This window comes from Amblyomma americanum, chromosome 2 (assembly GCF_052857255.1).
Source record: "Amblyomma americanum isolate KBUSLIRL-KWMA chromosome 2, ASM5285725v1, whole genome shotgun sequence".
In the NCBI taxonomy this organism is placed as follows: Eukaryota; Metazoa; Arthropoda; class Arachnida; order Ixodida; family Ixodidae; genus Amblyomma; species Amblyomma americanum.
Window position 1 is genome coordinate 10602797 of NC_135498.1, and position 22097 is coordinate 10624893.

The 22097-nt window shown below is 49.5% G+C and overlaps 2 protein-coding genes across 3 annotated transcripts in view; both read left to right on the forward strand.

Moving 5' to 3' along the window:
* LOC144120551 (solute carrier family 35 member G1-like) overlaps window positions 1–8408 on the forward strand; it is a 44045-nt gene extending 35637 nt beyond the window's left edge. For both annotated transcript variants that reach the window (XM_077653082.1, XM_077653083.1), the window contains exons 2-3: window positions 4278–4600; window positions 6572–8408. In XM_077653082.1, coding sequence (XP_077509208.1) covers window positions 4341–4600; window positions 6572–7412 — 1101 coding nt within the window. In that variant the 5' untranslated portion in view covers window positions 4278–4340 and the 3' untranslated portion in view covers window positions 7413–8408. The remainder of the gene's footprint in view (window positions 1–4277; window positions 4601–6571) is intronic.
* Window positions 8409–16055: 7647 nt separating this feature from the next.
* Naa35 (N-alpha-acetyltransferase 35) lies at window positions 16056–21333 on the forward strand. Its single transcript, XM_077653084.1, has 3 exons — window positions 16056–17181; window positions 17520–18276; window positions 19950–21333. The coding sequence occupies exons 1-3, from the start codon at window positions 16067–16069 to the stop codon at window positions 20283–20285; spliced, it is 2208 nt and encodes a 735-aa protein (XP_077509210.1). The 5' UTR covers window positions 16056–16066; the 3' UTR covers window positions 20286–21333.
* Window positions 21334–22097: the final 764 nt, after the last annotated feature.

Genomic DNA, 22097 nt, shown 5'->3' on the forward strand with positions numbered 1-22097 from the left:
CTTTGCACTCACTCAGGTTGGCTGGCTGGTCTCTCATGAGCACGAGCGAGGCCACGCATACAAGCGGTGGGCGACTTTTCCCTCACTGCGAACAACACGCGTCAGCGTTTTGTCGGGTTTAACTTCTCGACGTCAAAATGGGCTATGGGAGACGCTGTGGAGGAGTACCCCGGATTAATTTACGCCTCTCGGGGTCATTTTACTTGCGCTGGCGTAGCACAGCACAGCACACGGGCGTTTTTGTATTCGCCTGCATCGGAATACGGCCTCCGCAGCCGAGATTCGATCCAGCGACCTTGGGATCAGTAGCCGTACGCCAAAGCTACTGAGCCACCCGTGGCGGGTTCAGACATGGCTGTAACTGAAGCACTGTAATTAAGTGGCTTTCCCGGTAATTTGTAGTCTAATGAATTACTTTCCTGGACTAGCAATTTATTAATGTAATGAATTACTCTAGGCGGTAATTTCTCAGCAAAAATGATTAATTTCTTTCGAAATTACATTCACTAAAATGCACCACTGCTCTTTGTATCGGAAATCTTTGGTCTCTCGTACGCCCGGTGGGGCGCCTCGAAAGCAAGATCGACGCGTGGCAAACCTTGCCCAGCGTAAGAGATATCGGCAAGTGCAGACAGAATTGAGGACTGGGCCTTCGGAGCCGCCGGTGTCCTCGGTAGTGTTGCCGGCCGACGAGCAGAGATCATCAACATATCACACCCGGACGCCGTCGACTTGGTTCTCTTCTTTAGTTTTCATTTAAGGGATTCGCCGTGCTGCCCGGGCACTTTCAAAAGAAATGCAGTTTCAAAAGAAATGCTGCAAATGAGCTACAGCAGGAACGGCGGTTAGCGGACAACCAGGAAACAAGGCCTTCGAAGGTCGCGTTGTTGCCAAAAAGCGGAGCCAACACGGGGACGTTTCGAGTTTGGACAGGGGCGTGGATTAATTCGGTGGCGCATCGCGCGACAAAAAACAGATGCCCCAGAGACGGGCATGAAAGGCGCGGAACGCGCTGCCACATCTGTGTGCGCAGCCCCGGATGCGTGTTAGCATTGCTTCTGCTGTTAATTTTTTTTGTGCGTCCGTGCTGTGTGTTGTAACCATGACCTTGGCGGCTTAATTCGTGGAATAAGAACAGGCGCAGACGCGCATGGCGCGAAAATTACCCAACGTAAGCCGCGGAGGTCGATTCGTGGTGGTATACCGCCCCTTGCAAAAAATTTCTTCAACTGTCCATAGACTTCTGTCTATAGACAAATCCTAGAGAACAGTCTATAGGCAATGCAAATACTATAGACAGTCTATAGACAATCTATATATTTATGGCTATACACTTTGAGTAGACTTTTGTCTATAGACGGTCTATGAACTAATGAATAGACAAAATTAAATATCTATAGGAAGGCACTACAGGCTATAAAAAGTCTATGGACCATTTTTGTACGGGACCGAAGCAATAAACCGGCTTCGGAGGCTTGAAGGTGGATGCAGCTTCCGGCAGCAAGGCGTTTGTCTTGAGCGCAATGAAAGCAGTGAGTGCTTGGCCACGCTTCTGTTTTCGCTATTTTGTTGACGTTGTCGTATCTTCGTAATGGTCCGTGCTTTAGGAAAGAATAGGGTTGGGAGAATATATGGCTGGGTCGGAATTCGGCGGGAAGACGCAAAGACTGCGCGTGGCGTCTGATGAATGACTTTGGAGTTTCTTTTACTGGTTACCGTGTCTTTTTAACGAAAATCAAAAAATAATTGAGAGTAATTGCATTACTTTTCTTAAGTAATTGTAGTCTAAGGTCGTTACTATTTGGGAGCAGTAATTGGTAATGTAATTTAACTACATTCACGCAATTTTAGGAAAATAATTGGTAATGTAATTTAATTACTTTTCAATAGTAATTTAGCCATATATGGACGGATCGCACTCTAGATAGGATGATCACATGCGAAGGTGTTGGTATCGGCAGCACGCTGTACAGGGAGGGGCGCTGAAGAGACGGATTGACGACATCCTTTATTGATTAACGAACGATTTGTTCGGTCCTGAGATAGGAACTAATGACTGGCTAAGAAACTCGGAGCGGCTTTCCGAGCTTTCCGAAAACTCTCTTCTCTGATGAACATTCGCATTGCCCTTGTTGTGAGACTGAGAGGGCTAAGGAATCTGCCGGACGGGAAACTGCTGAGAAGCCGGGCACTCACCCAGCCGTCTAGGGCAGCAGAGCAGGATTCATCGTGAAAGCAATAAAGATGTTGTATATTTCACCTTCTGTGCCACGTGGTAAAAAAAAATCATCTCCCACTAATTCTATAGAAGGCCGGCGTCCTCAAGAAACTTCAGCTGTACCGCGTGCCTCTCGGTTTCTTGATTCCTCAATGAGCGCAACCCGGACGTCGCGGTTAGATGGCGCACCCCACCTTGCCAGGTTGCGCCGCTGTGTTTGACTTTCGTTACGGAAGTATCGGCCGATTAGAAGGGAACACTCCACATCGGCACTGATTTCTCCCGCCCGCATGGACAGCTTGGAATGGGAGATCGGTTCATAGAAAGGCCGACTGAGCTATAGAAGACGCTGAATACTGTTATGCGGAAAACGAGTAACTTCCTTGGAGAAAGACATGCAGTGTATATATAGTCGGGGGAATATTATGCGTGCACGAGACGAATGTGTTTCTGGTGAGTTGTGTCCGTTGCTGCGCCATGTGGGCGCGGAGAGGAAAGCAAAGCACTTTGCAGAGAAGAAGAAGAAGAAGAAGAAGAAGAAGAAGAAGAAGAAGAAGAAGAAGAAGAAGAAGAAGAAGAAGAAGAAGAAGAAGAAGAAGAAGAAGAAGAAGAAGAAGAAGAAGAAGAAGAAGAAGAAGAAGAAGAAGAAGAAGAAGAAGAAGAAGAAGAAAGAAGAAGAAGAAGAAGCGTTGCTGCAGGATCGACGGTTCTCTTGGACACGAAAACACGATCAAGAGTATATATACGCTGCGTGAGTCATACGTTACCTTGCAGAAATCGTAGTTTTGAAAGGGCTACTCCTGGTTGATACTAGCAATGTGTCATGATTTGAATGTGGACGCGAAGCCATCACAGACGTGGCAGTGGAATGTTGGCGTTCGATGCGATGGCGTTGCCGATGCATCTACGATGATTAGTTTTTCAAACTACTGCCATGCATGCATCGTGTGCGTATGCTTTACGGATGTATTTTAGCAATACGTCTTGGCTTCTTCGCTGCGCTCAATTTCTGTCTGTTGTAGCTGCTGGCGGCGTACTGCGAACGGGAGCTCTCGAGTGGCGAGTAAGAGGAGGAGGATGAAGAACTTAAAGGTCATCTCTAAGGCTCAACGGAATAGAGCGCTTGCTCAGCTAGGGTCCGTTGTTGATGTGTCGAACCCGAATGAAGCCAAGCACTGTGGGAAGGAATGGAGGGTAACGGGAAATAAAAGAGCTAACGGCTGCGTTACAAGAGCACAGAACGTGTTCTGTGTCTTCCCTGATCTCCGGGCAGATGGAACAGTGAGTTGTGTCTCGCCGTCCGAAGTTACAGAGCATTAGTAGGGTGTCTAGAGTCTTGGTTGAACTTTGCGAAGGATGTGTGCTTGTCCCGTGTTGAGTGAAGTGTAGGTAGAAAAAGTTAGGCGAAAGTTTGGGCAAGTCGTTTAGCTAGAGACATCGCGTTTGTTCATCTTCCCCGCAGCACATGGAGCGACCGATGTAGAGCCTACTGTTGTTGACCGCATGACAAAGCCGCTATACAGTATAGTTCCTTGCGCGAGTTTTCCAACACAGTTATGAAACGTGATTTAGAACCGCAGGTTTCCGCAGCGGCAAAAGGTCAAATGCCGTGCATGCATCGACAGCAACTGTTCATGATTGCCGACACAATAATACATCCTGCAGGATTTATTACATGTTTGACTATCTGGGTTCGTGTTCCAAGCATGCGCGTTTTGATCTGTAGTGTCCAGCTGTGGGCCTCGGATGTCTCGCTGACTGCGCACTTGAAATTTAAAACGCATTCACTGCACTGTCAAGCGACACACCTGTTTTATTGCTCCCCGTGTTGATTTGGACCAACGGTTCTTGCTACGTCCTTTCCTGTTGCAAACGGGCCGGCCTGGCGGGGTCGGGGCCGCTGGTGACATACGGGTACCGTCAGCGTCTACCAAAACGATAACTGAAGCGCGCGAACACGAAAACACAATGAATGGTATACCTGCTGGAGAGAAAATACACGCGGGGCCCATAAACAGATCATTGCTTGCGAAGTGAAAGTCTCCTTCATTTGTCCCAGATGGCCTGTGGCGATGAGGTGCTCTGAGGAGGCGCGGAGCCTGCGGTGGTGCCCGTCCGGCCGATGCCGAGCTCGTCGAGTTCGCTGGCCCTGCCTCTGCTGCAGCCGGCCGCCGACGAAGAGACCGCCGCCGAGCACGATGACGCCACGGCGGCGCGCAAGCAGCTCTGCCTGCGGAGCGGCGACCAGACCGAGAGCGGCGACGCCGGAGGCGATGAGGACGCGTGCTCCTCGCAGTCGTGGCAGGTGTACAAGGGGCTGGCCTTCTCCTCGCTCTCGAGCTTCTTCTTCTCCATCTGCACAGTCATCGTCAAGAAGCTCAAGTACGGCTGTTTCTGCTGGGTATCTCGGTACCGTGGGCATCCATTCTATCGGTGCGGTATCAACGCCATTTTGAGGCACAAGCGCTGTTTAATAAGGATGGTGCTAAGTTGATGGGGACTTTAGCCACGTGCCATCGATAAGGGCCGGGGGCAGCGGATGAGAGAAGAAGCGTACTTCGGCTCTGAATTAGTGGTTTTTGAGGAAATTAATTTAAAAAAAAAAACTCGGTGTGCACCTGCTGAACAGGGCCGTGACGTGAGAGACGAAGGTGGGAGTGAAAGAAGAAAGAGAGAAATGGGGGCCGCAGTGCAGGGCTCCGGAATAGTTTCGACCGCCTGAGGATCTTTAACGTGCACTGACATCGCACAGCACACGGGCACCTTAGAGTTTCGCCTCCATCGAAACGCTAAGGCGCCCGTGTGCTGTGCGATGTCAGGTGGTCGAAATTATTCCAGGTGCCCTCCACTATACGGCACCTCTTTCTTCATTTCTTCTCTCAGTTCTTCCTTTATCCCTTCCCTTACGCTGCGGTTCAGGTGTCGGCCGAGATATGAGACAGATACTGCGCAATTCCCTTTCCCCAAAAACCAATTTTCTGGTTCTTGGGGAAAGGAAATTGCGCAGTATCTGTGTATTTTCCAATTTTCAGTGGGACCCGCCGCGGTGGCTCAGCGGTTAGGGCGCTCGGCTACTGGTCCGGAAATACAGCCGACCGCGGCGGCTGTATTTCGATGGAGGCGAAACGCAAAGGCGCCGGTGTGCTGTGCGATGTCAGTGCACGTTAAATATTCCCAGGTTATCGAGATTATTTCCTTATCCCTCCACTACGGCACCTCTTTCTTCCTTTCTTCTCTCAGTCCTTCCTTTATCCCTTCCCTTACGGCGCTGTTCAGGTGTCCGCCGATATGTGAGACAGATACTGCGCAATTTCCTTTCCCCAAAAACCAATTTTCAATTTTAATTTTTTTTCGGGGGCACGAGCGTATAAGCTCGTTGTCTAGAGAGAATGCAGCGGAGGCGGAGAGCAGGGCGGTGCGTATCGAACGTGGTGGACACGCGGCTTCGCAAGGTAGCAGGGAAAACGTGTTGGCAAGTGGCAGCATTGGCGCTCCTTTATATAACGTATGGCGTATTCAAGTCGGCAATCTGGAGCAAGTATTCTGCTCCGCGAAACCGAAGAGCGTGTTTCAATGGGCGATTTGGATTCAGACCCTGATTTCTGATTGGGCCGCGACGGCTTTCTTGCTCCTTCGAAGATACGGCAAGCTGGCCCATATTGCCGATTGGAATACGCCATTACTGTCTCCATCCTGACCTGTAATACTTACATCGAGTACCACTGGACATTGCGGACAACTAGAGATGGTCTCTAAATTAAGTGTCCACGCAAAACGGAAATTAAATGTCGGCCACAAGACCGACTGGTTTCACCATTTTAGTGCCCAACACAACGTACGCAAGGATGGCGCAGGACAATTAGGCGGGCAATTGAAGGGAAATGAGTGGCTCGTTATGACATACGTACTAGTCTTCGAAACCAAGGAGCATAGGCAGGAAACATTCCCCTGTGCTCCTTGGATTCGGTGACTGTTGGCTCCCTTCGTATACGGGACAATTAGGAACACTCTAAACACGAATTATCCTATATGGGAGTCAAAATGTGGTAAGCTGTCCTCCAGCGTGCTCCCTTTTAGGGGCAGGCTATGCTGCCCATGTCCCGGGATAGATTTGATTACTAAATTCCTGTTGTTTCACCTAAAATGTTCTGCAATTTTTTTTACTTGGCTTTGCGTGTTAAAAGAGCACATTTTTCAGCATAGCATTGTCAGTGGTGTATTGCATCAGAATACAGCTAAGACGTGCTAACTAGTAGGGTGGTTAATTAATATTGAATGGGTAACTTTCTCGAATCATTTCGGCCCACCGTGCCTTTCTTTTCACCTCCGCCACAAACAATTCTGCTGGTGCAGCTACATCCCTGCAGCCGAGCTGGCGGTGGTGCGCTTCCTGGGCATCCTGGTGTTCACCGCGCCCCTGGTGGTGGTCAGCCGCGAGCCCCCGCTGGGCACCAAGGGCGTGCGGCGGCTGCTGATCCTGCGCGGCCTGCTGGGCGCCACCAGCCTGTTCCTGCGCTTCTACGCCATCCACTACATGCCCATCGCCGACGCGTCGGTCATCATCTTCAGCGTGCCCGTGTTCGTGTCCGCGCTCGCCAAGCTGTTCCTCAAGGAGCCGTGCGGACTGTTCCACGTGGCCGCCGTGCTCGTCACGCTGGTCGGCCTGGCGCTCATCACCAAGCTGCCGCTGCTGTTCGGCGGCGGGGGTCCCGTGCAGGCGCGCGGAGTGGTGGCCGCGCTCTCGTCCACCGTGTTCGGCGCCAGCGTGTACATCGTGGTGCGCAAGGTCAAGGGCGTCCACCACTCGGTCATCATGTTCAACTTCGGCTGGGTGGCCATCCTGGAGACGGCCACCATCGCGCTGCTCACCACGCGGCTCGAGCTGCCCCGCTGCGGCTTCGACCGCTGGCTGCTCGTGGTGCTGGGCGCCTTCAGCTTCGGCGGCCAGCTGCTGCTGACGCGCGCCCTGCAGCTGGAGCAGGCGGGGCCCGTGTCCGTGGTCCGCTCGGCGGCCGACATCGTGTTCGTGTTCGTCTGGCAGGTGGCCTTCTTCGGCGAGGTGCCCGACCGGTACACCGTGTCGGGCGCAGTGCTCGTCACCGCTTGCGTGCTCCTCACCGGCCTGCGAAAGTGGGCCCTCACGCTGCCGGAGAGCTCGGCCACGCGCGCCGGGCTCGCCTGGCTCATCTCGTGACACCGTAGAGAGCTTGCCTACTCGCGAGTCGGAACGCACGACACGGGCAGGCGTCCCCTCAGCCATGCACGCGTGGCGCAAAGTAAACTCTCAGTCTCGCTGTGCCTATCACCCGCACCCAAAGGAGTGACGCAGTGGAAGCTCTGCGTGTGCGAGAGCCGTGCAGGATTCGAACGGGCTTATCTTAGGTAGGAAGAGCATCCCCGAGATCGCGTTTACGTTCACCATCTGACAGGTGCTGACGAGCCGAGCGGGTCCTTGCCTGTACAAGTGCACGGGGCCCTTCATGTGCCCTTGTCGCGGTGTGGTGTCTCGGCGATGATTTAGGCTAAAACCAAAGCCTATAGTTTCTGTCGCCGCGTAAAAGGCGATGTTACAGTCACAGCTTAGGCAGTGCAGCCCTGACTTCTGGAACGGCTCATCAAGCGGTGCAGGCAGTCTAAAAGGCGTAGCGAGAGGTGGTGTGTCTAACGCACGGTACTCGACGCGTCGTGATGAGCTGGATTCGGCCTCTCGCGCGCCAGCCTCCAAAGTGCTTCCCCTTTATAGGTAGTTGCGAACGCATCTGCATCTTAACTTCCTGACCGTCGTTCGCTGGCTTAGCTTGCAGCTGCGTTGCCGCGGCGTTGCAACGCGTTCCTCGTGATAGACAGTGTGCTGGACTTGCCTCACTCAGCCCCCGACGGATGCTGGCCTACGTAGGTGCTCTGCACAGGGTTCAGACGTGCACGTTGACGGGACGGGTACGAGCGTTGTCGCTTCAGAAGGAAATTAACTCGCGACACTTGCTTCGGTGCGCCACCGCGGAGGGGTTTAGGAGCCTGGCCGGCGTTCCTGTAGGGTTTGTGAAAGTGGACGCTTTGCATCCTGTGGTCAGCGCCTCACATATCTCATATCGTGCTTGTACGTTCCGTACGGATCTAGCTGTGATAATTTTGAGATTTTGCTCGTGTCTACAGATGAGAACAAAATAAAGACAGGTTGATGTTTGTTATGGATGGTGTGGTGTCACTTTTTCTCATGGTGTCACGATGTGGTGTCACAAGACGATTAGCAGGTGGAAGCAAGAGGTAACCATCCTGGCTCGCTTGTCGCTGAACTGGGCGGCCTTCGCATTGCGACGGCTCCTCCCGTGCTATATTTTTAATAAATACAAGTGTAATGTGGTCCTGCCTGCTTGTGTAGGTGGTAGCGGTGAAAAGCATTTATTTAGATTTATATACAGAGAGGTGCTCGGGAAGAGGCCTCTAGTGTAGGCGTCTGCGTTTCGTGCAACAGGATACATGAAGTCGGTGGGTGCGAAACTGCAAACGTGTTCGCCTTCGCAACTTAACTGGCCGAACCAAAGATGACCAACCCTGCATTAGCAGAGAATACGGTGCGGCCTCTTGTTTGGTCCTTCCATCATTTGCTGGAGCCTTTTTTCCGGCGTCCGGTGTTGAGAGCGAGTAATCACGGTCGTGGCTCTGGCAGGTGGTCCCCAAAGGAGGCAGGTGGGCCACCTAGGTCACATGAACTTGCGGCGTCATCACAACCTGATATTGAGCAAACTGCCCACCGAGGCAGGTTGCAGTTAAATTAATGATTGGCCGCTCGGGAAGAGAAACCTGTGCCGCACAAGGCTCAACGCAGGGAGCACCTGCCATCGCAAACCAGCGGCGCATTGCTTAACTGTTGCACTACTGCGCCAGGGGGCGCAGTGGTAAAATTACTCGTGCAGTGAAATTGCCGCCTTTTATATGAACATTAGACAAATATACCCTAAACGGAATCAATCCTTAACCAAACGACTTTATTCGTACAATTAACCAACCCGCTAAGGAACAACGGTAGAGAGTGCTAGCAGTTCTCGCGTTGAGGATCAGCGGTACCTAATTACAAAGACCAAGACCGCTGAAAGCCTCCAATAGGATCCTGGACGAAGGATTCCACCCGTTGTGACCTGCTCCGTTCTAACTATGCGTCAATAAAAATTTTAACCTACTCATTCGGCATGCAGCATCCTGTGCGGCCTTACTCGTGTTCGAACCAGACCGCGGCGGCCGCGTTCCGATGGAGGCGAAACTCAAAAGGCGCCCATGTGCTGTGCGATGTCAGTGCACGTTAAAAATCCGGAGGAAGATCCGGAATTATTCTGGAGACCTCCATTACACCAGCCGCGGTGGTTCAGTGGTTAGAGTGCTCGGCTACTGATCCGGAGTCCCGGGTTCGAACCCGACCGCGGCGGCCGTGTTTCGATGGAGGCGAAAATCAAAAGGCGCTCATGTGCTGTGCGATGTCATTGCACGTTAAAGATCGCCAGGTGGTCAAAATTATTCCGGAGCCCTCCACTACGGCACCTCTTTCTTCCCTTCTTCTCTCAGTCACTCCTTTATCCTTTCCCTTACGGCGCGGTACAGGTGTCCGCCGAGATGTGAGACAGATATTGGGCGTAGGTTTTTTATATCTAGAGGTTTGCCTTGTTTCGGAATAAAGGTTATGCGGGCGTGCGTCCATTGGGCTGGTAGCGCTCCATCTTGCCAGCACCTGTTGAATAGGTCTGTTATAGCCTGTATAGAGCGCTCGTCCAGATTCCTAAGCATCTCGTTGTTGATTTTGTCTGCCCCCGGGGCCGAAGTTGTGCGTAATTTCTGCATGGCGGCTTTAACTTCCCATGTAGACATGTCCTCATCCAGTGTAGGATTGGGGCACCGGTGTAAGTAGGGAGCGCAGTAGGTGGAGTTGTGGTAAGATATTGTGCTTTAAGAGCGGTTAACAAGACGTCATCCTGTAGAGGGAGCTTGTGCAGAATGCGATTGACGTCGTCTAGGCAAACTGTTCGAACATGTGGTCCTGGAACGACTACAGAACTATGTCGACGATCACGACCTACTCCCCCACACGATGATTGGCTTCCACAGTCATCTGTCCAAACTGGACGTTATGCTTCAGATTTCGGAAGAGGCCCTCCACCCCTGAAATGCAAAACGCACGCGAGCAATACTAGCTTTGGACCTAACCAAAGCCTTTGACAACGTCAACCACTCCGACATCCTAGAAGCGCTCTCGGCAGAAGCGCACCTTCAAATACATTCCTGCTTTTCTAAGACACCGCACAGCAGAAATCTGCTTCGGGTCTCTCTCCTCCCCAACCTTCGCCCTCGGCAGCAGAGGCACTCCGCAAGGGTCAGTCCTCTCGCGCTGCTCTTCAATATAACACTCATTCCCACGGCCAAGGCTTTAAACGCAGTACCTAATCTCTCGCACTCTACTATGCCGACGACATAACACTGTGGACAACCAAAGGAAATGCCGGAGCCATGGAAGAAACATTGCAGGACGGCGCCGACTTGGTGGCAGCGCATGCTGCAACCGTCGGCTTGACCTGCTCCCCTACCAAATACGAGTTACTCATTCTTCGACTACCTAGATGTAGGACGGACCTAGGCCCCCGCCTCCAATAAAACTCACGTTGGACGGCACCCCCATCCCAGAAGTGGAAAAGGTCCAAATCCTAGGCATCCTACTCCAGAGCAACGGCAAGAACACTGCCACGATAACCAAACTCACAAACACCATCCATCAGACCATGCGGCTCATACGACGAATTGCCAACCGACACAGGGGCATGAGAGAACATGACCTCCGTCGCCTAGTTCAAGCATTCGTCGTCAGCCGCATAGTATACTCTCTCCCATATCTCTTCCTCACGAGAGCAGAGCAAGAGAAAATCAACGCCCTGATTCGCCAGGCATACAAGACCGCACTCAACCTCCCTCGACACACCTCCAACGAACGGCTCTTACTCATGGACATAAATAACACACTAGCCGAGCTTACAGAAGCTCAGCGGGCGGCACAACTTGAACGTCTCTCCTCCACCCCTACAGGCCGCAGCATCATTAAGAACCTAGGTTTTAACCAACACTCTCCGGCCTACATACCCCACCCCAGGGGGCCACCCAAAAGCTTCTAACAGTACATCCACTCCCAAAAAACATGCACCCGGTCCACCGCCAAGCTCGACGCGCAGCAAGAGCCCAGGCACTACACAAACATTATAACCAACACACGGAGGCTGTCTACGTAGATGCCGCGGCATACACCACTCAGCCGGCCTTTGACATTTGCGCAATCGGCCACCATCTTTCACCTCTAGCAGCTGCATCGGTCCTAACGCACACCTCGCTAGAAGACGAAGAAGTTGCAATTGCCTTTGCGATCTCCTCCACCACTGCCACACTCGTATTCAGTGACTCAAAAACCGCGATCAGAAACTTTGAAAAAGGGCGGACGCATGCCGTCGCCCATAATATTTTCAACTCCTCTCAGCCCCCCACTAGGCCCATTCAACTCATATGGGTCCCCGCGCATGCGAGCCATCCACGCAACGAAGCCGCCCATGACACCGCTCGAGCGTACGTCAACCGAGCAGGGCAAGCCGCCGAGCCAGGGAGAGCCCATGACCTAATGGTCACATACCACGAGATTTCACTCCACTACAGAGAGTAACGACTCCACTATCCTCCGCCTCACAAATCACTCAGGTGACGTGGCGCCAGCTACAATCTCGCACTTTTCTCTCCCCCGCCCTTTTAGCATTAATGCACCCAGGGCTGTTCTATCCAGAGTGTACCCTATGTGGAGCCCCAAGAGCCGATTTCCATCACATACTATACATATGCTCTGAGTTCCAGCCGCCATCAGAGTGGCTACTCACTGACCTCGAGCGATGGGAGGTCACGGTGTCCAGCTCCGACCCAGCTGTCCAAAAGCAGCTGGTGGGCTGGGCTTTGGAAGTCGCCGGACGTCACGGACTGCCGGCCACTTCATGCGACCAAGAGCCAACCCAAGAATAGTTTAAGATATGGCTCAATATTCATTAAAGTTTACCACCACCACCATGTGAGACAGATACTGCGCCATTTCCTTTCCCCAAAAACCAATTCAATTCAGACCTCCACTACGGCATTTATTTCTCTCTTTCTTCTTTGACTCCCGCCTTCCTCCCATCCCTCACGGCGTGGTTGAGGTGTCCACTGGAAAGTGAGACAGTTACTGCGCCATATGCTTTCCTAAAAAAATACTGTTTCCCTTTCGACCGGCTCTTCCGTATTTAGAATTTCGACCAACTGTTAAGGGAGGAGCTGGACTGGTAGCTGAAATATTACTCGGCTGACAGTGGACCCTGGCCCAGAAAGGGCGCTTATCATGAATAAAGGTTCTGTGCCAAAGCAGAAAACGCCAAAAATGTCCAGGAGAGAAGAAGGGAAAACAAACGGCCGAGGGTGAAGTGCATTCCACTCGGCCGCGCTTTCATTCATTTGTACGCTGTGGTATACTTAATTTAGGTGAAATATATACGGTTCTCCTATTTTTTCTGTGGTCATTGTATTTAAAGCAGCAACCCAAAATCGTGGTGATGGTCAGTTTATCAAAGGAATACATATCGAAGTGCTTTTGAGATATCATAAAAGCCCAGATTTCTCGAGCGAGAAAATTGAGGGGATATTGTCCAGTTCTATGAGCATTGAAGCCTCCACTCTGAACAAGAATAAGAATTTATGGAAGTAAACAGAGCGTAAGCTATGCTCCAGCGCACTGTGTGTGTGTGTGTGCGGTGGTGGGGGGAGGGGGGTATTCTGCCCAATACATGGGGCAGATATCCATCACTAAAAATACGGAATATTTACTGTTGGCAACGAAAACAAATCTTCACAACCTGCGTAATTCTAGCAGTTACGAAGATTTTAATCGAGGTTTCAAACTCTTCTATCTGCTAACCTCTGGTGCCGCGTTTAGAAGCCTCTTTCCATTGCTAACTTCGTCAAGTTAGTATGCCTCGCAGTCAGAGTAAGCCCCTCCATTGTCAACAGTATGCATTCTATATATTTAGTGATCGAGATCTACTCCTGGACGCGGGCTGCATACCCTTCCCTCAAAAAGCAGTGCGCTAGAGGGCCACGTACTCATTTTTTACGCCCACATATCTTATTCAAGTCTGGAGTGTAAGTACTGAAATTTTAGTTGTGTTGTTTCGTTGCAATGATGTGCAAGGCTTCGGGGAAATATGGACAGATATTCATGTATTGCAGCAACAAGTTGGTTTCATTTGGTTTGCTTTATGGGGTTCCACGTGATAGCACCGGATAATTTCGAGCACATGGGGTTCTTCAACGTGCACGAATATCGCACAGTACACGGACCTCTAGCATGTCGGCAACATCGAAATGCGACCGCCGCGACCGGAATCGAACCCGCGTCTTTTGGGCCAGCAGCTGAGCACCGTACCACTGAGCCACCGCGGCGGCTTTACAACTAGTGGTAAATAATTTATTATTGAATGGTTTTCTCACATGTTGTTTCAGGCTCTGTTGCCATTTCACATACATACATACATACATACATACATACATACATACATACATACATACATACATACATACATACATACATACATACATACATACATACATACATACATACATACATACATACATACATACATACATGTGCATCTTTATCGTGAAGACTTACAAGAAAATTTTCCGTCTCACCCGCTCGCTCGTTTGAGGTAAAACTGCGCACAGAGCTTGCCTTGCCTCGTTACAAGTTTGACAACGGTACTCACTTGGTTTAGCCGCGCATGATGCAAAGCCGTAATCGTTTGCACCGATATTTATGAGCTGAAAGCCGCGAGCGCCGCGTTGCCGCTCAAGGGCGGTGGTGGAACCCTCAAAGGCCCCGCACACTTAGGAACGCTCGTCTCGGCGTATTTCCCGTCGTGGCGCTTTCCTCTGCAGACGACAGATGGCGCCACAAACAGCGTCGGACCCGAAAAGCTATTTGACAACGGCCTGGGTGTACCGCCGTCGCTTCGATACAACACCAGAAGCACAGGCAGCACTATGTCGAGCGTGTGGCGACGCGGAAGAGACAATCGAGCACCTTGTGATGTCGTGCCAGAGACTCCATCCGATGCCGACAGAGGACACCACATTCCCACAGGCGCTAGGGTTTCACTGTCCTGCAGTGGGCGACGAAGAAAGCTCCAAGGACAAGAGGGAGTGGGTGCTGCGAACCAAGCGTCGACTAACTCTTTGGTGGAGTCTAACCACGCGAAACAGCAGAGTCGGACGTGAACGAGGTCGATGAGCGAACCCCCACGCCCCTCCTCGCTTTAATCCTTGAGTGTTTTTATTCTTTATTTTCTTGTGCGCTTTCTTCTCGTTTTTTCTTGTTTTTATATTTTCTTTTTGTCCGGGTTTCCAACCTAGTGGTGCCCGCCCGTTACAAAGGGTAGGGCTCAAATATCTATCTATCTATCTATCTATCTATCTATCTATCTATCTATCTATCTATCTATCTATCTATCTATCTATCTATCTATCTATCTATCTATCTATCTATCTATCTATCTATCTATCTATCTATCTATCTATCTATCTATCTATCTATCTCTCTGTCTGTCTGTCTGTCTGTCTGTCTGTCTGTCTGTCTGTCTGTCTATCTATCTATCTATCTATCTATCTATCTATCTATCTATCTATCTATCTATCTATCTATCTATCTATCTATCTATCTATCTATCTAAAGTAAATTTAGATGCAAGAAAAATCCACGCTCGATTGACGTTCCGCGTTCCGCCAAAACAATTGAGACAGGTATCAGGGCTGAACACCCTTATGAAAAAACGGCATTGGTAGTACGTGCGCTCTTGTTTGAAGCGCGGGCAGGAGCCCTGCGCACACAGGTGTGCGGACGCCGCTACGTATTCGGCCCGGATGTACAAACAGCTCTGTGCCGGATGTGCGAGAGCACTGCTGAAGACGTTGAACACCACGTGCTCGTGTACGAGAAGCCCTTGCCGCGCAGGGCGCCTCGTACAGCACAAGCTTTTCCACAGGCGCTCGACTTCTAACCCCGTCTGCTCTACGAGGAGACTCAAGGCGCTTTACCAAATGCCGGCGCTCGTGACTACCACGAAGTGATGGCTGTCTACCACCAAGGGACGGCGCCTTGTCTTGTGTTTTTCTAATTTCGTCCTGTCTTTGCACCCTAAATAATTCAGAATGACCCAGTGGTGGGGTACGTGTCGTGCACGGACAGCTTCAGCCTGGTATCCACTGTATCAAATCAATTGTCAGGGTCAAGGTCAGGTACCAATGGTCACAGTCATTGATCACATGGTCATATACTACTGCAGACCATAGCTTGGGCCATACCACTACGCAATCAAGTTCGGTTTGACCTTATGAGGCATTGAAGGTCACTGTCTCATCGATATCGAGATCGGAAGTTGTACGTCCCGAGAACTAGAACGAAAGTGTACACTTTAGTAGAACTCTCGCTCTAAAAGTTAATTGAGGCAAGTGAGTTTGGACCCCCTGGGTCTCTGCAGACTGAAGCGTGGTCCAACGTTACGTCGCGCAATATATGGACAATATTGCACAATATATGCACAATATAGATGCACAGTTTTGTACTAAGATGCTAAGTATATTTAAAAATGGCATTTTTGCAAACTGTTAGACATATCACACTTCCGTTTTTATTTCTTCTCAAGCCGCTAACAACCTTAGCATTCGCCTGTTTCGAAACCGAAACCTATCCGTAAACATTATTTGACCCTCTAGGTGACGTTAGTAGCCACAAGGTAAGCGGCATCATCAAACATGGCTGGAGAAAGCAGCTTGTTTCTGGACGCTACTCGAGAAAATTCGGTTCCATGCAAAAATGATACGCCGGCGCCAACCTACAACTGGAAAGATATCACGGAAGAATTCCGGGAGGCCACCAAGGAGCTTGAGCTGGGTGAACTCGTGCACGACGAAATGTTCACGCTTTTCGAAGCCATGTCTGCTATCGAGATGATGGACCCGAAAATGGATGCTGGAATGATGTGCAACTTCGGCAACAAGAAAGTGATGAATTTCGACCAGGCCGTGGCTGCAGGTGCACTCAAGATAGCCGACCTCACTTCGGCCGAGCACATCGGCATAATCGACTCTACGCTGGCGTGCCTTGTAACTTGGTTGGAGGGGCACTCGCTTGCGCAAACCGTGTTCACCAACCTATACTTGCACAAGCCGCACCAGGTTGAGGACAAGGTGATGAAGGCCTTCTCCATTTGCGTTCTTAAGATGGTTGACATGATTAAAAACTTTGTCACTAAGGCAGCCGTGTTCGAGGAAGAGGACTTCCAGCCCGTCGTGTACGGTTTCAAGCTAGCGTGGGACGTTACCGAGGTCCGGGCCGCAGGGATGATGAAAGAGATCGAAGACGAGCTTTCCAAGAAGGTTAAAGCGACCAGGGCGAAGCCCGGCGAAGAGCTTGACGTAGCGCAGTTGGCGTGCCACGAAGAGGCCATGGCGGTCTACTCGAGGGTGAAGTTTTGCCGCTTCTTCCAGCAGGCGCTGATCGCCTTCAACAAGAAGGGTAGCGATGGCGTCGACGAAGTGGAGCGCCTCCTACAGCAGTGCCTCGAAGTGCTGCCCGTTCTGCGGCGCACCATCGCACTGGGCGTGCAGCCTGACCCGAACGCCGAGGGGACCAACCGCGCCGACTACCCGACGGTGATGGGCTTCGAGCCACTGGTCAACCAACGGCTGCTTCCGCCGACCTTCCCTCGTTACACAAAGATCAAGCCGCGCGAGGATACCATGGACTACCTGGAGGCCCTGATCGCTAGGCTGAGGCACGTGTGCCGCATCGTCGACTGCACTTCGTTTCACTCGGCCATCGATTTCCTCGGCGAATTCAGCAAGACGTGGCCTTGCGTCCTGTCGAGGTATGCTCGGCACGGCCTTTTTTGGTACAATCCTGTTTATTTGCTTAACACGTTCGGAGCACATTAGTGCGGGCGCTAGTCTACAAAGCCGTGCAAAAAGCAGCCGTTCGCAGTGACTAATTCCATGAGGCATCAGCAGTTATGGGCAAAGTTAGGGCTACTCGTACGCTCAGAAGTGCATTCATTGATTAAGACTATTGTGCCTGTGCACCAGCCCTGAGGAGGCAGTAACTCCTGTGCAAAGTGCCGTATTTCAGTGTAACACTGTACATCACTTCTTAGTTTGCTTCTTCTCTTGCTTTGGTGGTGTAATTCCATTAGTAAATGTCTCTGTGCAGGTCTGTGGTCCAGCTGCTATACTTACCCAGCCCTGGCAAGGTCCTGGGCAACCTAAGTATGGTAGACGTTCTCAAAGACTCAGTTCGCTCCTTTATCCGGCCTCCCGTGCTCTCACAGCGAGGCAACAATGCCCTTGGTAATCATCCCCATGCCCGTGAGCTTGTCGATGCTTTCCTTGCCCACTGTGTGCGGCCCTTCACTTCCATGGTGCACATTAGCGGCCACAACAGGGCACGCCAGAGAGACAAGCTGACGCACCTTCTGGAGGAGCTTGCTGTGCTGCAGGATGAAGCAGACCGGCTTGACACAGTGCTGCACAGCATAGCACTCAAAATGGAGTCATCACTGCCACACCAGCCTCAACAACAGCTGGCCTGCTTCACTACATGGGTGCTGCACCATGTCTTGCGCACCATGATCCGCTACCTTTTGTCGGGCTTCGAGCTTGAGCTGTATTCGGCACATGAATATGGCTACATCTACTGGTACCTCTACGAGTTTCTCTATGGCTGGATGATCTCGGCACTGTCGCGTGCCGACTCTTTTTTGATGGAACAGGAGGCGCGTGCTGAGCAGCTTCGTACAGGACGCCCCGCCAAGAAGGGCAAGCGCCGCAAGAAGCCCTGCCCCCATAGTCGTGAAATCTTTGTGAGCCAGGCCTATCAGAACCTGTGTGGCGGCTACTACAAGACGTTGGCAGGGTTTACACTCGATGGAAAGCTGCGGAGACCATGTCCAGAATTTGACAAGGAAAAGGTATGGATCAGCGCCTGCATGCACAGCAACAAGCACAGATTAGGTAAAAAATTGGCGGCAGCTTGAAACATTAATTAGTCGAAGGCCAATCTTAGCTTTGCTTTCTTTAGCTTTTTTGCTGAATCAGTTTTCTTTTTGTCACTTTGTCTCTTGTCCTGCTGTATTCTTGGTAGTCATTCCCCCTCTTCCAGTGAGCCTCACTATACACAGAACTGTGACATATACGATACCACATTTGGTATAGCGCTCTACCTAGTTGTGATCATGAAGTTGGCATTTACGAGTGCAATCACTGTTGTTACATTGTCACCTTTTATGCCACTATAGATGAGTCAGGAGGTGAAATGGTAACCCAGTTCTCAATGCTATCTTGAGTGGAAGTGGTGGTGATGGAGGAGGGCTTTACCCTCACCTAACCTCAATAATGCTTGATGACAGAAGGGCTACCACAAGCAACTGCATGTGGCGGTTGTGGACTAGGTGCCACTGCGGGGGGCACAGGTCAAAGGAGAGGGGAGAAGAATTCAAGTTAAACTTGTACAATCACCAAATTTTTGTTATACATTATTTGTAATGATGCACAAGACATTTGCATACATGAATCGATGCATGGAATTCACCTGTAGCCCAGTATATAATTTGTAATTGAATTGGTTCTCATGCGCTATTTCAGTGTCAGTTTTAACAGCCAAACATCTCTTTGATATCAAAGATCATTGTCGGTCACATGAGAATTGTGGTGTCTTCATTCGTTGTCACTCCATCTCTTGAAGCAGGCTGGCTTAATAAAGCATTGTTGGAAATTGAAATGACAAAACAACGATTATATTGCATTTTTTTATGCCTCGCATGACCTGTATTGAACTTTGATGTCACAGACATCATTTGGCTGTAGAAACTGAAGCAGCATGAGATCAGTAATTAAGTTATAAATTACTTATCGGTCATAGGCAAGTACCAAGTCGCAGTCCATGTATACTAATATCTTGTGCATTATTATGAAGAAGAAAACACGCAACACAAAGGTTTGAGTCTGTACTTCTTTTCAAGAGAACAGCTAAAGCTCACTCTCATACCTGTAATTTTTCTGCACTTTTTACGTGTTCAGGGAAGCATTGAAACATCACTTGTAGGATATGTTGCAAGGTTTTTCTCATGACCAACAAAGAAGTGTTTCGGGTCCCGTCTAACACCACCAGCAAGACGTCTACTTATGACAGGAAGTGTGTTTTCCACAGGCGTTTCTTCCCAGGGCTTGAACCCGGCCGCAGTAGTCACGTCTCAATGGAGGCCAAATGCAAAAGTTGCTCGTTTGCTTTGTAATGTCAGCACATGTTGAAGAACAACATATGGCCTTAATTAATCCGCATCTCTCGTAGCCCATGTGTCGCTTCGGTATGTTAAACCCTACAATTTGCATATGTTTCATGTGTAGCTTGTTTGCTTGGTGACCATTGAAACAAAAAAGAGATTACCATTGAAGGGCATATTTCTCATGTAGTTTGGCTCTTTCCAGCTAGGGTGTCCAAGTTTAATTATATTTATTTGTTCATGATTCTTTGCGAGTGTTAATGTTTGCTCCGAGCGGAATTTTTTACGACGGCTGTCTACATGCAATTTTCTTGTTGTGTAGTGAGACAAGTATTTCAGCACTGATCCCACTTGTGTCGCAGGTGCGTTACGAGCATCGGTTTGCACCGTTCAACAGCATTTTGACACCACCCCCTGTGCAATATGCCCAGTACAGGGAAATGACCGACCCATACAAGTTCCAGCCACCTCCTACACCAGAGGACATGTACCTCGCCGCCTGCAAGTGCTTCCAAAATGCACGCATGCTGCTGGACAATGTGCCTGACCTCAACAGTGAATTGACAAGTGTGATGAAGGTGGCCAAGACAAACTTCATTGTTGTGAAGCTGCTCCTCAGTGGCCACAAGAAGGATTCAGCCATCTTGCCAGAATTCGACTTCAGTCATCACAAGAATTTTCCCATCATCAAGATTTAAACGGCAACATGGCACACATTTTTTTTCCTCTCTCTCTTTTTTATTATGGACACAGTTCAGCACTGTCGCTTGTTGGAATGGTGGCTGTGTACATAAAGGAGTTGTCAGGTTATCTTTTTTTGCACATGAATTGAATTGAATTGAACACCTCGGTTATGCAAGTACTGCATTACAGTAAAAGAATTGAATGTGCATCAGGTTATAAAAATTGGTGTGTTCTTGAACGGTGTGCTAAGACTGTATAATTTTACAACTATTGTTGTCATTTTGCACACAAGGGCTTATTTCAGGGACATACTATGAATCATTTTTGATCAGCACTGTGAAGTTGGTTAGGAGCTTGATGCCATATAGCTTGGTGCTAAATGTTAAGTACTAAGTGAATAGCAAATGTGATCATGGCACAGAAATGTAGCATTCTCAAGCCTCATCTGATCTGTGATGTCATTTGAAGCAGATGAGGAAACTGCAGAACCATGCTATTTGCCAGTGGCCACATTTGCAGAACGCAGTGATCTGCACCTACATTCTTGCTAAAAGAAATGCTTTGCAGGGAATATTTCAGCCAGTTGTGCTCAATATTATATTGCTGGGCTGGATCAAAGGTTTTAGTGGCAAATGAAGTATGTGACTCAGATTGGTCATGCTGAATGGCACTCACTAAACACATCACTGAGTGGCAAGATTGCACTGTCACTTTCATACGTGCTGAACATGCACATAGAACAATGCGTGGTCAAACTAAGTTGCATGCTGTTTGAGAAAAAAGTGAACTGCAGTAAATTATGCATGCGGCACATTCTATTCAATATGGTGACATTCTGAAAGGTTACAGGCAGTGTTGTTATTTTGTTGTCAGATGTGAAACGTCATAAATCCTTGTTAGCTATACTGTTTATATTTGTAAATATTGTTTAATATACAACTTAAACAAGTCTTTGCAATGCATCATGATCAAGCACAAGTCATTGTTACAGCAACAAGAAGTGGGAAGGGTGTAGATAAAGAGAACATTCGTTATTTAAAAATAAAGTTTTTTGCACTTGTGTTTCAGGTCTCTGAAAATTTTGCACACAACACATACTCACTGGTGACATGGCCAGTTTAATGGTGCAAGGGGTGCAAGAAAATTTAAAGCATTGCGATAGTTATGCGTTAAATTGTGGTTGTGTAAAAGATGTCTTTGGTGTCTGCACCAGGGCATAGACAACCTGCTTGCCTTAGCCACACAAGTGCTTATGCCTGTTGTGATCGACATGCTGTTGCCTGCCTTTCCAGGAATATCAAGTTGCCCACCCCTGAACAACAAACGTGAAGTATACACTTGCCTTTCAGTCGCAGCCAGCACTGCATTCACTCAGACAACACTCAACTTCAACAGTCACTAAGCTTCAACGACGAAATAATGGCATTTTATGGACTCTGCAGATGTACTGCAGTACAAACAGGTCAACTGCTTTCCTGTGTCATGTAGATTGGCCAGCCTTGCCCTCCTTCATCAGATGAATTGAGTTCGAAGGCAGAAGAGAAATGGGTGGCAGTTAGGAGATGAGAAAATTCTTATAGAGTAGGCATAGCAATGCAATATTGGAATAAGCAATAAAATTACTCTTAGCTATCTGGCACTTGATCCCAAAATATGAATGTTGAGTTGGGGCCCCATTGTAACCTTTTCTTTCGAAGTTAACGGCATTAATGCTGATCTAGATAAAGTCCAGAATGCGGCGTGCACCTCCATTTTATTCACCCCTTAAAGCGTTTGCGTCATCTGTTAATCCTTCTGTCAAAATGGATGGTGAAGGAGTAGAATAA